Genomic DNA, 14154 nt, shown 5'->3' on the forward strand with positions numbered 1-14154 from the left:
CCAACCCCAGCAGGAGGTGCCCGGTGCCCCATTCTCCACACAGCAATTTCAGAAACTGGAACAGAGTGAAGCCAAAATCTTGGATAGGCTGTGAAGTGGGAACCTCAGTAGAAGCTGTATATTTTCATGGCTGAGGCAATTTATGAAGGAAAAGCTTTTTTTTTTTTTTCTCTCTCCCTATTCCTGTTGCTTTCTAAAGGGCACGTTCAGCTCTGCAGTGACCCTGGGGGTCAACACAGGGGCCCCTTTTGGGCTATGCCCACCACGTCTGACAGCAGCACTGAAGCACCGCTACCCAGGGACAGCTCCATGCCCGGCCCGAGCTCCTCCCGCGCACCCGGCGAGCAAACAGCGGCGTGTCCGCACGCTGCTGCAAGCGCCGACCTCGAGCCCAGCGCCGGCATCAGGGCGCCCCGCTGGGGCTCGGCCGGCGGCCCGGGCGGTGAGGGCTGGCGCTGACTCCGCGCAGCCCGGCCCTCCCCGCCGCCAAGATGGCGCCCGCGGCGCGGCGCGCAGAGAGGCAGGAAGTCGGGGGGAGGCACCATGTTGAGGCCTGGCGCGGAGGTAAGGGCGCCCGTCTTGGTAGGGGGGAGGGGGATGTTGTAAAGCTGTGTGTTTCCCCAGGGCAGCAGGAGTGAGGTGTATGGGTTCCCCCCGTGCTGCCTGTAAGGCGATGCCGGGGAGGCATTCCTCCTGTCTGCGGGCGTTGGGAGCGCGGCCTGCGGGGAGGGTCGGCGGAACCGGCGGGAGCGAGCGACGCGGGGGCGCCAGGCCCCCGGAGCGCCCCAAAATGGCGCCTCGCGGCCCCCCGTGGCGGGTTGTCGGCGCCCCGAAGTGGCTGCCTGCGGCCCCCCACCCCTGCGGAGAGGAGCCATCCCCGCCGCCTCCCCCCGTGGCGCGGTGACGCGGGCGCGAGGCTGGTCCCGTACCTCCCGTGGGGCGACACGCGCGGCAAGGCCGGGCTGTGGCCCGGGGGGGCTTAGAGCGTGAGCAGGCCGAAGGAGAAACGGTGAGGGACGGCGTGGCGCGGTAACGGTTTCCCGAGGAGTTAGTGGTGGTAGTGGGTGGGTGGGTCAGTCTCCTCTTTCTGTTCTCGGCGCCACTGGGGTAGTCAGACCAGCTCCCAAGGTCTTCCACTCAAGCTGCCGTCTCCGGCTGATTTTCATATCGAGCATGTAACTATATCCCCAACAACTAAATGGCGACACCAGCAGGTTTTGTACAAATAAATATGGTAGGGCTGCTTCTCTGTGCTGTTGTAATTACCCTACTGATTTATCATGAGTGGCTGCAATCCTCACTGCGGAGGAGGCTGAACTTGAAAACTGCAGGGTGAATATCTGTGATGGTGGTACTGTGGGAATTTTTTTTGAGATTTATTCTGTTAGTCTCCATGCATTGTTGATGTCTTCAGATAAGTCAACTGCTGGCATCAATTTAGAATGGAATTAAAGAGTTCACACTTTAATTCTGCAATGTAGCATTATTTCTAATAACTAAGGACTTAAAAATCCATTTCAGGTATGTCAGATCTTTCTTACTTTCAATCAGTATGTGTCAGTTGTCATTGAAGACTCTCAAATGTTTAGACTTTGTGCAGATGGTAAGGTATATTGTGTAGTTTGCAAGAGATCCTGTTAATTTATAACCACAATAATTATTTTATGATTTGTGAAAAATCATACACAAAACCCAAAAAACATAAACCCTTGAAATAAGTCTGCCCTAGTAGGTCAGGTTAATTCTTGCAAATTACATGTGTCACAGTCCCAGTTCCTACTATAGCTAGTGAGCATTAATTCATGTTTGAGTTTTCTGTTTAAACTTTATTAATCACTTTTCTTTTCCTATGTATATTTGTCATCTATGGCCAAATAATAGTTCATGTTTTGAACATGTGCCCCTTGTGTTAAAAGCTTGACTTCTGACTTGCTGGGAGCTCCAGCAGAGAAAAGAATCAACATCCCTATCCACTGGACACAGCTATTGCCTTACTGGCAAGTACTGAAAAGTGACTGAGAGAGAAGATATTTCTCTGCCAGTTTTGCTACAGCTTTGTCACAAAGATTTGGAAAAATGGAGACCCCTATAGAAAATTTGTTTGACCTTGCATCCAAACTTAAAAACAGAATTTTGAATAAAATCAGTTAATGTAAACGTTTCTGTATGTGAAATGGTGAAAATCTTAAAGCATATAAAAACACAATTAATGACAAGTCTATCTGAACTATGTATTCATTTTATTATTGCTGTATGGAATCATAGTGTATTAGAACAGATTGCAAATCTGTATAGCTATCTTGTTGTGAAAGAGATTAGCTAATAGTTCTACTTGATCCTTGCAGTCTGTAACTTCCTAAAGCTAAACTTTGTCATTTTTTAACTCCTTAAAAATATTATATTAAGAAAGACAAGCATATCAGTGGAAATTAAAAGATTTAGAATCTGTGGAATAATCAATTACCTGTAACATTTTCAGGCTTTGAGGTAAAAATCTGCATCCTGTTTGCCTAATTCAGGTCCGTTCAGTAGAAAAATTCACATGGGTAAGATTCAGGAAAAGATAAAATACCATCTAATGAGAATCAGTTTAATTTTAAACTAATTATTAAAAGAAACCTTCAGCAAGGTAAAACCTCTGTTGGGATGTGTGCTTTCATTGTAACATCAACTAGAACTCTTAGAACGCAACAGCTGTAGCATAAGTGGTTTAATTCATAAATAATTTTCTCAGCTAGTTTTTACCAGTGAGGAAAGTCAGAGATGTTATTTGCAAAATGTAGCTGTAACATTTTTAGTCTTTTATTTGAGGTCCAGCATATGTGCTGATTCCGAATGAAGACAGTGGCTAAGCAGTGGTAAGGGCAGCAGATTTTCCTTTCTCATTAAGTTCATATATGTTTGTTTGATCTTATCAGAAAAATGTGCTGACAACTCTACATTGGTCTTGATCCCTGAGGCCTGATAACTTCATTATGTGCAGTCTATTGATTTTTTTTTTTTTTTTTTAGGAAATAGAAATTCTATTCTAATTAAAAATGCAGATTCTAAGGGAAGCAGTTCCAAATCAGGATAAAAATTAGCTTTTTGTGTACATCCTCCCATAAATGCAATCTATTGCCTCCAGTCTCTCCCCTGCAAACTCCCTCTCTGGCAAATAAAGCCATGAGAGAATGGATCCAGTGAGAGAAATCCAGGGTAGGGATAGGGACAGTATAAATCCAGGCCAGCTAAGACCACTGTAATTAAAGCAATCTCTTTAGTGTAGGTGATGCAGCATGAAACTATTGCTCTATCAGACTGTTTCTTATTATTCACATACTCTTTTCCTTTTGTTTTTAAAATGTTTTTTACATGGTATTTTAACATAATTGGCTTGTTCACTGCGATTCTACTCCGTTGTGTGCAGAGAAACAGAAGATTCATTTTGCCTCTTGTGCTACAGTTTCAGAGTTCTGTAAATGAAGGAGAGATTTCTGGAATGGCTTTGCACTAATTCTGAGATCATGTACTCTGCTTCTTCCAGATCTGTGACTAAGAGGTGATTCTTCTGGTCAATAAGGTGTCCAGTGGTCATGGACATCTGGCAACAGTACTATTGTATTATCTCAGCTCTTATTATATTAACTCAGTTTTATTCATGTGGCTTTCTTCAAAGTTGAAACTCTGTAAAGTTCAGAAGTCTTTGTGGTGGGAGCAGTCCTGCTGAGAAACAGGAAGAGCTCTGTTTTTAGCCAAGATTAAATAAAAGCCCAGGAAAATGATTTGTTGGTGACATCTTTAATATCCACTCTCCCACTGTAGATGGGATGAAGGAATGTTTTTTAGGTCTGGAGACTGGCTGTGAGAATTCTCTGATTTCCTTTTAGTCTGCGAGTTTGAAATAACGTTTGATCATTTTCATTGTTTATATGGAATTTAGGTTGCCCAAGGCAAGAAATATGGGTGTTTCCAGGGCTGTGCTACACAGCATCTCAACTATAGCATTGACCACATTTTTAGTAGATTTGTTACACCTTTAGGAGAACTCAGCCTCTTCTGGTCTTTTTCTTGCCTATGATCTGGGTTTCTTCTGATTACATAGAATTCCTTGGGGGAAAAATCACCTACATCTCAGGTTAGGGTGAGGGAGAAGAGGATTGGTGCTCGGTCTTCTTTGCACTTTCAGGACATTCATACACACTTACTTGGATGCATTGAGTTTGTCTTGGAACATCTGGGAGTTAGCTGTGCTAAGGCAGAGTAGGCTATGGCTTTGAATTGTTTCAGGCATATAGCTGAGACAAGGCATTTACCCCAAATGAGTTTGCAGAAGGCACTGTTTTTTCCAAGGGTTGTCTTTGCAGTTAGCAACAAATGTCTTGGGCTGCTTTATTGTTTGTTTTTTTTTAGTCATTTTATTGATTTTAAATTTTTTAATTTAGTATTGTTACAGTATGAGAGTCATTTAAAATCTGAGGCAACCTGATCTTCTTTTTTTCCTTAGGATCAAACTGACTTACAAATTTTTGATTGTTCACCATTGTTTATTCTTGTATACACAAGCAACTCATTATACCATGCAGACAGTGTGAGAGGTCGTTAAGATTTGGCAAGGAAGTACCTCATCAGCACAGTGTTAAAGGACCTAATTGTAAAGGTGAGTCAATCTTTACCTTGTAACCTTCAAGTAGACACTTTCAATTGAAGTGAATGTTGTCATGCATTGATAAAGTTAAGCAGGATGGAAATGCCATGTGTAGTTGCAGGAGAGGTAGGGACTGTTTATTTTGTACTGCACAAAACTGTCGTTTGTACTTGTTACTGTAGATAAGCAATAACAAAAAATGTATGATGCATTTCATAACCTCAGAGAACATATATAAGTCACCTTTTTCTTACATTTCTTACCTATTCAACTAGCAAGACAGCAGAATACCAAAGGGGTATGAGTACGTGATTCAGTTAGTTTTACCAATGTTTGTTCAGCATTTGCCAAATTGTACTAAATCAGGTAGTGATTTATGAATGAAAGAGCAATGTGCAGGACAGTGACTAGATAAGGGATGCACACTTTCCCTCCTGTCTGTATACCAGCACCTTTGGACATACAGGGGCTTTGGCCAACTTTAGGCAAACAGGTGCCTTGAAAGTATGAAGTCTCCATAGCCAATCTTAAAGGTCCTAGAGAGGGAAATAGTTTTCTCTTTTTCTTAACAGCCTGGAGTTCTTTATTATGCACTTTTATACAAGATTCCATGGGTTTGCTATATTGCAGCTCCCTCAAGTGGTAACGTTTTACCTTTAAAACTTCAGCTAGCTTTCTGTGAAACTCTTGCTTTCTCTTCAGAAAGCTTTGAGGCTTTTCCCTGCTTTTTCTTCATTCCACCTTTGTTCTCAAATGTTCAACATTGTGAACAGCTGCTTAGGAGTGTGGGGTTATCAGAGAGGTAGAGCTGTGGGTTGAGATATCGTGCTTGTATTTTTCATTCTGCAGCTGACTTACCGAACCAGGTTAGGAAGGTCATTTCACCTATAAGCCTCACTTTTGTCATCTGAGAAATGGAGAGAATGATAGATAATTGTAGAATATCTACGGTTGTTTTAGACTTCAATTTCTCTACTTGTAAATTGTTATTTCAAACAAGGATTTTGCTTATCTAACATAAGAGAAGATTACTTAAAAATCGTGGAACAGTGGGAGAGCTGGCTACTGCCTTGCACACCATGGACTTCCACTGTTCTTTTTGCACAGTAACAAAATAAAGCAAGGGAGAAGAACCTAGACTGTATGTTTTCAATTTTGCCATCATTCCACAAAACACAGAAAACGTGTTTTACAGCAGAAACACCGTCATTCAAGGAATGGGAGTCTGAGCAGAAAAGAACTCAGGTGTGCTTTCCTTTGGTTCCAAGTGAACTACTGCTAGAAAATATACTCCAGTATTACCACTGGCTTCACACATCAGTAATTCTTTGTTCTTCCCTACAAATATGTGAAAAACATGTTTTCTGCAGTTGTTTGGGGGAAATCATGTTGTGCCATGATTCTAGAAGCAAAAGAGGTCTTGACATCCAGACTTAAGTTGGTATGCTTTGCAGGTTTCCTAGTGTTAGGGAACAGCTCTACCTCATTCTCTGAAAAAAGCCTGCAGTAGTAAAACAAACTGTTTCATAAACTTGTATGTGCTTTGTGAGTACAGGAATCTCTGTTTAATTTCTAGTTCTGTATAATAATACTCTCCATCAACCACGGTGATTAAAATCCAGTCTTTGCTTTATTCACAGAGCAAGAAGTGCACAAACAATATTTTTTTTCCCACCATGCTGCCTTTTAATTTGGAAGCTGAGATGAAATTTATGATTGAGTAGTTAGCGCAATATTTTATATGCATGTATTACATTTCATATTGGAAGATATTAAAATTCCTTGCAAACTAAGTACACACAACAAAGCCAGCGCCATTCCAAGAATGCTTTCCCCACAGGAACTTCTTTATTGTCGTTGATAAAGATGTGCATTACCTTTATTCAGTGATTTCTTTGCTGGCTGTTTCTTGTGCTTCAGCCAATTACCAGTGAATATCCCATTCCAACAAAGTCATTAATTATGGGATTCAATTCGGCTCTTATCGTATATTTCAATGACTTATCTGTTCTGATTCTTCTTTTTAGCTTTGCTGAATAAGTTTGAAGGGAGACACTCAGTTCTGCCTCTTTACTATTCATCATACATATTGAGGAAAGCCTTTCCTAAGAAGTGATTGTTTTGCCTTAAATGTGAGTTGCCTATTGAGTGATTGAATTACTAAAATTATTTTTAAACCATTGTTCCTAAATCAGTGTCCATATTCTGTTTTGGGTTTGTTTGTTTAACTGCTCCATAATCTTTACGTACTTGAATTTAATGTTGCATAAACTTAAACGTTGCATAAACTACAAAGATATTAAAATTTTCAAGAATTTAATTATTACATTAGTGTATAAGTGAGAAAAGATACTAAGGGAGAATGTATATACTACATGTAATCCAATCTGAAACAACCTATAATATATTTGCTAGAGGGTTAAAAAAACAGGTTGTCTTAGACTTGCCTATTAGAAAAAAAAATGCATCTTATTGTGGGGTAGTGAACTGGCATATGTCAGCTCCTTTTCAGTAACTGTGTGTCCAGTAAGTGTAAAGCAGTTCACTCTGAATGTGTGGCAGAATAGCTGAGAGCTGTCCCTGCGGATGCCAACGCATGGGCTCCAGCACCCCTTAGAGGCTGTATTAGTCAGCCCAGCTGTAAATGGTGCTCATGTCTGCAGAGCTGAAGGAATCTTTTCAGCCACAGGATTTTCTTATGTGAGACTGGCCACCAAAACTGGCATGTCTTAACCCTGCGGCCCTGGTGGGCTGCCTAGGGTCAGGGGGATAACCAGGAGCAACAGCCATTACTGTAAAGCAGATGACATGCACTAACTTGATGCTCCATTTCCTACGTACCGGTCTTCACTCTGCAGTATCAAAGAGGAAACTTTGTGTAGCATAGCCCTCAATGAAAGAGGTTCAAAACACCTCACCTTTGCCACAGAGTAAAAGGGTATGCATGGAAAAATTACCACCCGAGCACTTTGTGAGTAGTAATTTCTTTGCATGTCCATAGCCCTCAATGCAGTAAGTGGGAGGGAGGGAAGTTGTGCAGCACCACAGCTATACATGACAGGCTGTGCTAAGCTATGGCTCCCATCTCTAGCTCTTCCTCACTATGAATCTACATCAGTACAGTAAGACTAAATGTGTATATATATAAAACCTATATTCTTTATAAACCTACATACTGTATAAGAAATCCTGAGAATTTATGGGTTCATCTTGCATTTGGATAAGTAAACTATTTTCTAGTATGTTTAGCATAACAATACATATATATATGTACAAGAACTGAAAAAAAATGTTTAAAGTGGACTGTGTTAGAAGGAGCAGAGCTGATTCTAAGGCACAAGGCAAAACATTTTGGTTGAGCATATGACAGTGGCACTACCTCTGCCCTAAGTTGCATGAAAAACAGTAAATGCCAGCAGATCATAATCTTCTAACATAAGCTGCTCAGTGTTTGGGAGACAGGGAACCTATCTACTGTTAATGATGGCCGCCCTACATAAGGAAACACCTCTTTCCACTCTCATGGGCTCTCTGTGTTCCTACAGCAGAACAGATGAGCGAGGATGCAATTATATATTTATTTTGGTATGACGATGCATAGGGTTCAACTAACATGTTTGAAAAATGCATCCTGTTCTTTCTTTGTTTCTGGAACTGTATCTGAGTAGTAGATCTGTTTCTGTAATATCCATTAGTGAGGTCTCACAAGATTTCAAGAATGTCAGACAAGAATGAGCTGTTTAAAGACAGTTTAAGTGAATGCAGACAGCATTCACTGTTGAGGTTAGGCTGGTCTGTCATTCCTGATTGTAGAAACAGTATGTAGGTTTATCCTCCCTCTGTGTGTGTGTCTCCTCTCCCTCTCTGTCTTCTTTCTTCTTCAGACCTCTGAGGCTCTACCTAAAGTTTGAACTTATTTCTGGAACAGAGAAAACAATTAGGGCTGGTAGTCACTGAAGGCAGCAGAGTGTACAAGTTATCCAGTCATATCTCTTCTCCCTGTTCCCACCTGTTTTCAGGAGATTTCATCATGGAAACAGTGATGGTGTAAGACGTGCTTATAAGTTCATTTAAATGTACAAATGTGTAGCTGGCCTTGTATCAGTCTCTAGCTGGCTGATTGTTTCTGGAGTAGAATCAGGATTTATGGAACTTCAGACAAAACACTATTTTTTGTATGAATTGAGAAGATTAAATCCTATGAGAAGAGGAACATGCTTATGCTCACAACACACCACTCAATTCTGTATTCAATTCTACTTGGCAAACAGGAGAATAATTCTTATTATTAATTTTTTTGTGTGTAAATTTGCGCATTGTCCTAAGCAGAAGATTTTTTTTTTTAATCTCAGAAGGCTTTAAAAAAAGGAAACAAAAGAAATGTTATTAAAGCCATGAGAATCTGCATTCTAAAATTCCTTTTTCTTTTCATTTAATGCTAGTCAGAATACATAGGGGGATGCCTTAAGAATGTTATTACTGTAAGACAATAGGTATATGAGGTACTTCATAAGTATACAAGGAAGTGTCTTTAGCCTTTAAGAATTTACAAAAATAGCAAATAGCAGTTTGTAGGTGTCACTGTTTTGGAACCACCATGCCCTGATAAGCAAACTGTAATATGATGACAGAGCCACCAAGGGAAAGGGCGGCGTCAGAGACCTTGGTTAAAAGTTTACTAGTCTGATTAACCTCTCAGTTAGCAGCTGTAAAGAGAAACTGTTGGAAGAGGAATAACACATGATCTCTTGCATAGCAAGTGAAAGGTTGAGGTATTTTTGAGGGTCACAGCTGGTGTAAGGACCAAAATGTGTTTTTTGGCTCAAGATCAGTGGATTATGTCAGTCTTGCTTGCTTAAACCTGCTGCAGAGTAGCCCCCAACCTTAGCACTGCAGTTTCCAATAAAATATATTCAGCTACTTGTTGTTTATTAACTAAAGAAATCCTTTCTATCAAGTCATGGTGATATATAGAAATTGTTTTAAAGGCCTGAAGACTCTGGCATCTTCAAGAGATGCCTGAAAAATTCACCTAAAATAGGTCAATATTTTCTGATCAGATACCATTCCCACATTAGCTGTTTAATTTTTATTCTTTTGAAATAACAAAGGCTTGAGAAAAAGTCTGAAATGAAGAACCAATCCACATAATTTCATCTGTCTGCTGTAAATGTTAATATAAACTAATATAATGTGAGTGTTCAAGTTTTCTAAAACTTTGAAATGTCGTATATTTTATGAGTAGTTCTTGATGTACATATATAACTTCTGCATATATCAATAGTTGTTTAATGCTTCCTGACAAAAAAATGGACCTCTGGTTTATTGGTCAAGGCAAAGAATGTGATTCTGTGTCATACAGAAGAGTGGCAACAACAAACAAATTTGTAAAAAACATAGCTTTGCTACATGTTACTCCCTACTCCAGATTAGGCTTGTAAAACCTATACCTTTGATTTTAACTAAGGGGTTAGTTATGAGAAATCAAATGGAAACTTGTGTTTATTAAATAAAAAAAAAACTGCACACACACAGAGCACAGATAGCCAAACATCTCAGCATTTATAGGATTTGTGAAGAAATCTTGCTAAGTTAGGGTATGACTACAGGGACAGACTGAGTTGGGGGGAAAAAAAAAAGAAAAAACACATCACCTTATAATATGGATTTTCTGGACCCACCTTTCTTTCTTTTTCTAATATTCTATATCATTGCAACTTTAACGAAGTTAATTTTTAATCAGATGCTTGAAAACTGTGAAGAATGGAAAAAAGATATTTAAATAAGAGTTCCCAAAAGTTGAGACATAAGTCAGTTTTTCTGAGAAGGATTACTTTACATATGTATTCTAGAAAGAGGGCAGCAATTGGATTTGGGTCTTGCAGTAAACTTCCATGTCACTGCAACTTTCAGATTAAATTAGTGTAGTATGTACTTACAAATCTGCCCTTGAAGATTTTCAGGAAGCTAGTACAGTGTGTATTCGACAGCCTGAGGACATTGTTTTGTTATTCAAAAAACTGTTACAGCGGTAGATCCCAGACATTTTCTAACAGACTATATAAATTTGTGTGATAGACAAATGCACTGATTCTCTGAAAACAGCATTTATAATTCAACTCAGTTTGTTGACACCAATACTGTAAAAACCCTAAATTATGTTTTTCTGGCTCATAGGTATGTGCGAGGAGGGGGAATTATGTTGCTTTTTTTTTTTTTTTTTTTTTCTCCAAGGGGTGTCATTTGCTAACAGTATCTAGATTTTAAACATCAACAAGTGTTCATCTGGCTCTTCTGGTGAAAAATGCTCAATTTCAGAACTCAGTTGCTCCTCAGTAGTCCAATGGATCTGGAGTCTACTAATGTACAAAGCATTGTGTAAAATCTATCTCTAGTCTCAGAAGTTTGGCAGAGTGGTTGTGTAGTTACCTGTGTTCTTGCAATAGTTGAGAATTTGCTTGTGTACTTCTGATTTGGCATACTTGCATAGAAAAAAAGTAGGACAAGCAGTGTCTTTGTTACTGTGTTTTTTTGGCAAGAAACTATGCTTTTCCTTAAAAACTAGTCTCATGCCCTACTTTTTAAATTAACCCCACTCCAGCAGAAGTTCCTAAGCTCTTCTCTGTCCAGCCAGTATTTTCCTTTCACAAGTTAAACTAGCTTGCCCACTTGCACATTGCCAGGATTCAGGCTCCTCCGCATTTTGCTTTTGCCATGCCCACTATACACAGTTTCATGAAAAAGTTGACAAAAACAGTGATATATACAAATAAAATAGTGTAAATAGCATACAACAAAAAGAAAACCTTGTGAAAATATTAAAAAATGAATTAATAGATGACATAACTATAGTAAATATGATCAAACTTTTTTTGGCTTTCAGGTTTAAAAATGTCTGACCAGAAAAATGTTGTGCACAGATCCCATTGTATTGAAAAGCTACTGTCTGAGAATAATTTCCAAGATATTGAAAATCATCTTAAAGAGCTTGAAGGTATTGATATGACTATCGAATATCTTCAGGGGACAGAAGCTGCCAAGGCTGTATACCGAGTACTCAAGAGCTGCCCTTCAGCAGTGTTGAAAAAGAAAGCAAAGCATTTATTATGTAGGTGGAAAGCACTTTACAAGAATAACTGTGTTCACTCAATGCAGGTTAAAAAGTCAGATTCTGTGTATTTGGAAGAAGACAATGAACATCTCGGTCTGATTCCCAAAGAACAGTCACTGTCGGATGGAGCACATCAGCAGGAGGTAGTAGATGCTGCTAGTTCTAAAATTTTGGTCCCATCACAAAGTGTTACCAAAAGTGTGGTATATAATGACCCAGAAAATGTGGATCATCAGCTTTCTCCTTTGGAAGAACGGCATACTAATAATGCAGATTCTAGACCTCTTGTTGATGAAGCAAGCTTGCAGCAGGATCACATGAAAGCTCTGAGATGTAAATGCACAGATCTTCTTTATAAAGCTTTGACTGGTTCTGCTGAAGACAAAGAAACCAATAAATGGCTAGAGATGTCAAAAGAAATTGAAGACCATATATTTGCTCTTCATGCTAAAAATGACAAGAAGTATAAAAATTGCATCAGAAGCAAAATCTCTAACTTGAAGAACCCTAAAAGTTGTCACTTAAAACATAACCTCTCTTCAGGGACTTTGAGTCCAAAGGCCTTTGCTGAGATGACATCGATGGAAATGGCCAGTGATGAACTGAAACAGCTCAGGGCTCTCTACACAGAATCCTCTGTTCAAGAACATCAGCTTCCACAAGTCATTAATGGCACACAGACAAACAAAATAAAGTGTAGGCGCTGTGAAAAATTTGATTGCAGTGTCACAGTGATTGCCAGAGGAACTCTCTTTCTTCCAGGCTGGGTACGAAACACAAATCCAGATGACCAAATGATGACTTACGTTATTTGTAATGCATGTGGAGAACAATGGTATCATAGCAGATGGGTCTGTTTGTAATACTGTAACTCTTATTAAGTGATTTAGAAACAAAAATTGCAAAATGTTAAAATACTGATACATGGATATGAGAAGGCACCTCTTTTGAAACTGTGTAATTTACAGTTTATATTGATATTATTATGTAGATGCTGCAACTAATAAATTGCAAGATGTCAGTTTAAAAAAAATTGCTAGGTTATTTTTGAAGGTGATTTGATCAAATCTGTGATTTCTTTTTATAAATATCTCTGTCAATGAGTTTAAAACAACAACAACAACAAAAAATGGTTAATGTGATAGCTGAGAGAGGAATATCCACTAGTAAATCCATTAGAAATATTCCAAATACTGCAAAATCTTCTTTTTTTTTTTTTTCCACAGAGGTACTGGTTACTTGGAATTTTAGTTATCTTCAGCAGGAGTTATTTCGCAGAACATGAGTTTATAGTAAACAAACTCTTTACAAAACTGCTGTTCACATACTTTCATGCCTTGTGAAATGTTCAGTGTGGATTCACTCCTTAATTAAATCACTTTTTGCACATAAGTGTAAGATAATTATTACCTCTTAAACCAATTTATTTAAAAGCAAAAGAATGAAAAATGGTGTATAAGAGTGGGGAAGGCAGCTAGCAAATGAAAGCAAAAATGCACTTCTGTTTTAGCTTTTTGTGCTGTTGGGAAAAAATTAGGGAAGATTGCTTATCATATCAATATGACTTACGACACAGTCTATCAGTTTGAAGCTCAGACTTGCACTGTTAGATGTTATGTACTGCGCCTGTTAAGAAATTCATGCATAATTGGACAGTGGTTTATTTCAGGAAATTATGTAAACCCATTATTAAATTTATCTTTCTTCAATAAATAAATGTATGAAGTTAATCACTTTTTGAACGGATATCCTCTCTTGAACTGGGACATCAGCCACTAACTAACACTATTTATTCATTTAAGAACAAAACAGACTTTTAAAATAAAATCCTCTGAACTGAGCAAATTAATGTTTTTATGTCATGCAGGTTACCCAGAAAAATGAATAGAAAGAGATTTAATAGCTAAAGTTTTTATAAATCCCTTTTGTTCCAGAGTCAACAGTGACTGTATACACTGGAACTATTTATTTATCAGAAAAAATTGTACCACCTTAATGTTCTTCTCACTCAAGTATCAGTCCTGTTTTTTCTCAGAAGCTTAAAGTTATCCAGAAATCAGCCATCCAGATACTTTGAATGGAGCATGTAACAGAAGTCAGAGAGATATTTCCTTTCTCAGTTGCTAGAAGCATCAAAGGTAGGGCATCGTATGCAGCTGTGTCTGTAAAAGAATATGTTCATACTCTGTGTCCCTACTTTGTTTTCTGCCTTGGTTTTTACTTACTATAGGTTCTTAAATGATAAAGAAAATGGATCTTCCATTGAGTTCTAATTTTCTGAGGGTGTGAATGCGTCAACTCATGGACCTAAGGAATGGAGTGAAAAATACACCTACCCTGCCTGAGAGGTTTGAGTCTTGCAGCAAAGCAGTATCACTGTCAGGAAACATAACCTTCATAGAAGTTTCTTTGTTTG

General features: G+C 38.9%; 1 protein-coding gene across 4 annotated transcripts; it reads left to right on the top strand.

Moving 5' to 3' along the window:
• The first annotated feature begins 382 nt into the window (after positions 1–382).
• On the top strand, positions 383–13476 carry TCEANC (transcription elongation factor A N-terminal and central domain containing). Of its 4 annotated transcripts, none has more exons than XM_067296614.1 (4): positions 388–564; positions 4487–4639; positions 6655–6759; positions 11511–13476. In XM_067296614.1, exon 4 carries the CDS (start codon positions 11519–11521, stop codon positions 12599–12601), a length of 1083 nt encoding a protein of 360 aa, XP_067152715.1. In that variant the 5' UTR covers positions 388–564; positions 4487–4639; positions 6655–6759; positions 11511–11518; the 3' UTR covers positions 12602–13476. The 4 variants fall into 4 exon arrangements, with proteins under 4 accessions (XP_067152708.1, XP_067152715.1, XP_013805999.1 ...); XM_013950545.2 differs by lacking the exon at positions 388–564 and adding an exon at positions 2610–2858; XM_013950559.2 differs by lacking the exon at positions 388–564 and adding an exon at positions 2610–2858 and having other exon boundaries at positions 4546–4639.
• Positions 13477–14154: the final 678 nt, after the last annotated feature.

This window comes from Apteryx mantelli, chromosome 1 (genome assembly GCF_036417845.1).
Source record: "Apteryx mantelli isolate bAptMan1 chromosome 1, bAptMan1.hap1, whole genome shotgun sequence".
Classification (NCBI taxonomy): domain Eukaryota; kingdom Metazoa; phylum Chordata; class Aves; order Apterygiformes; family Apterygidae; genus Apteryx; species Apteryx mantelli.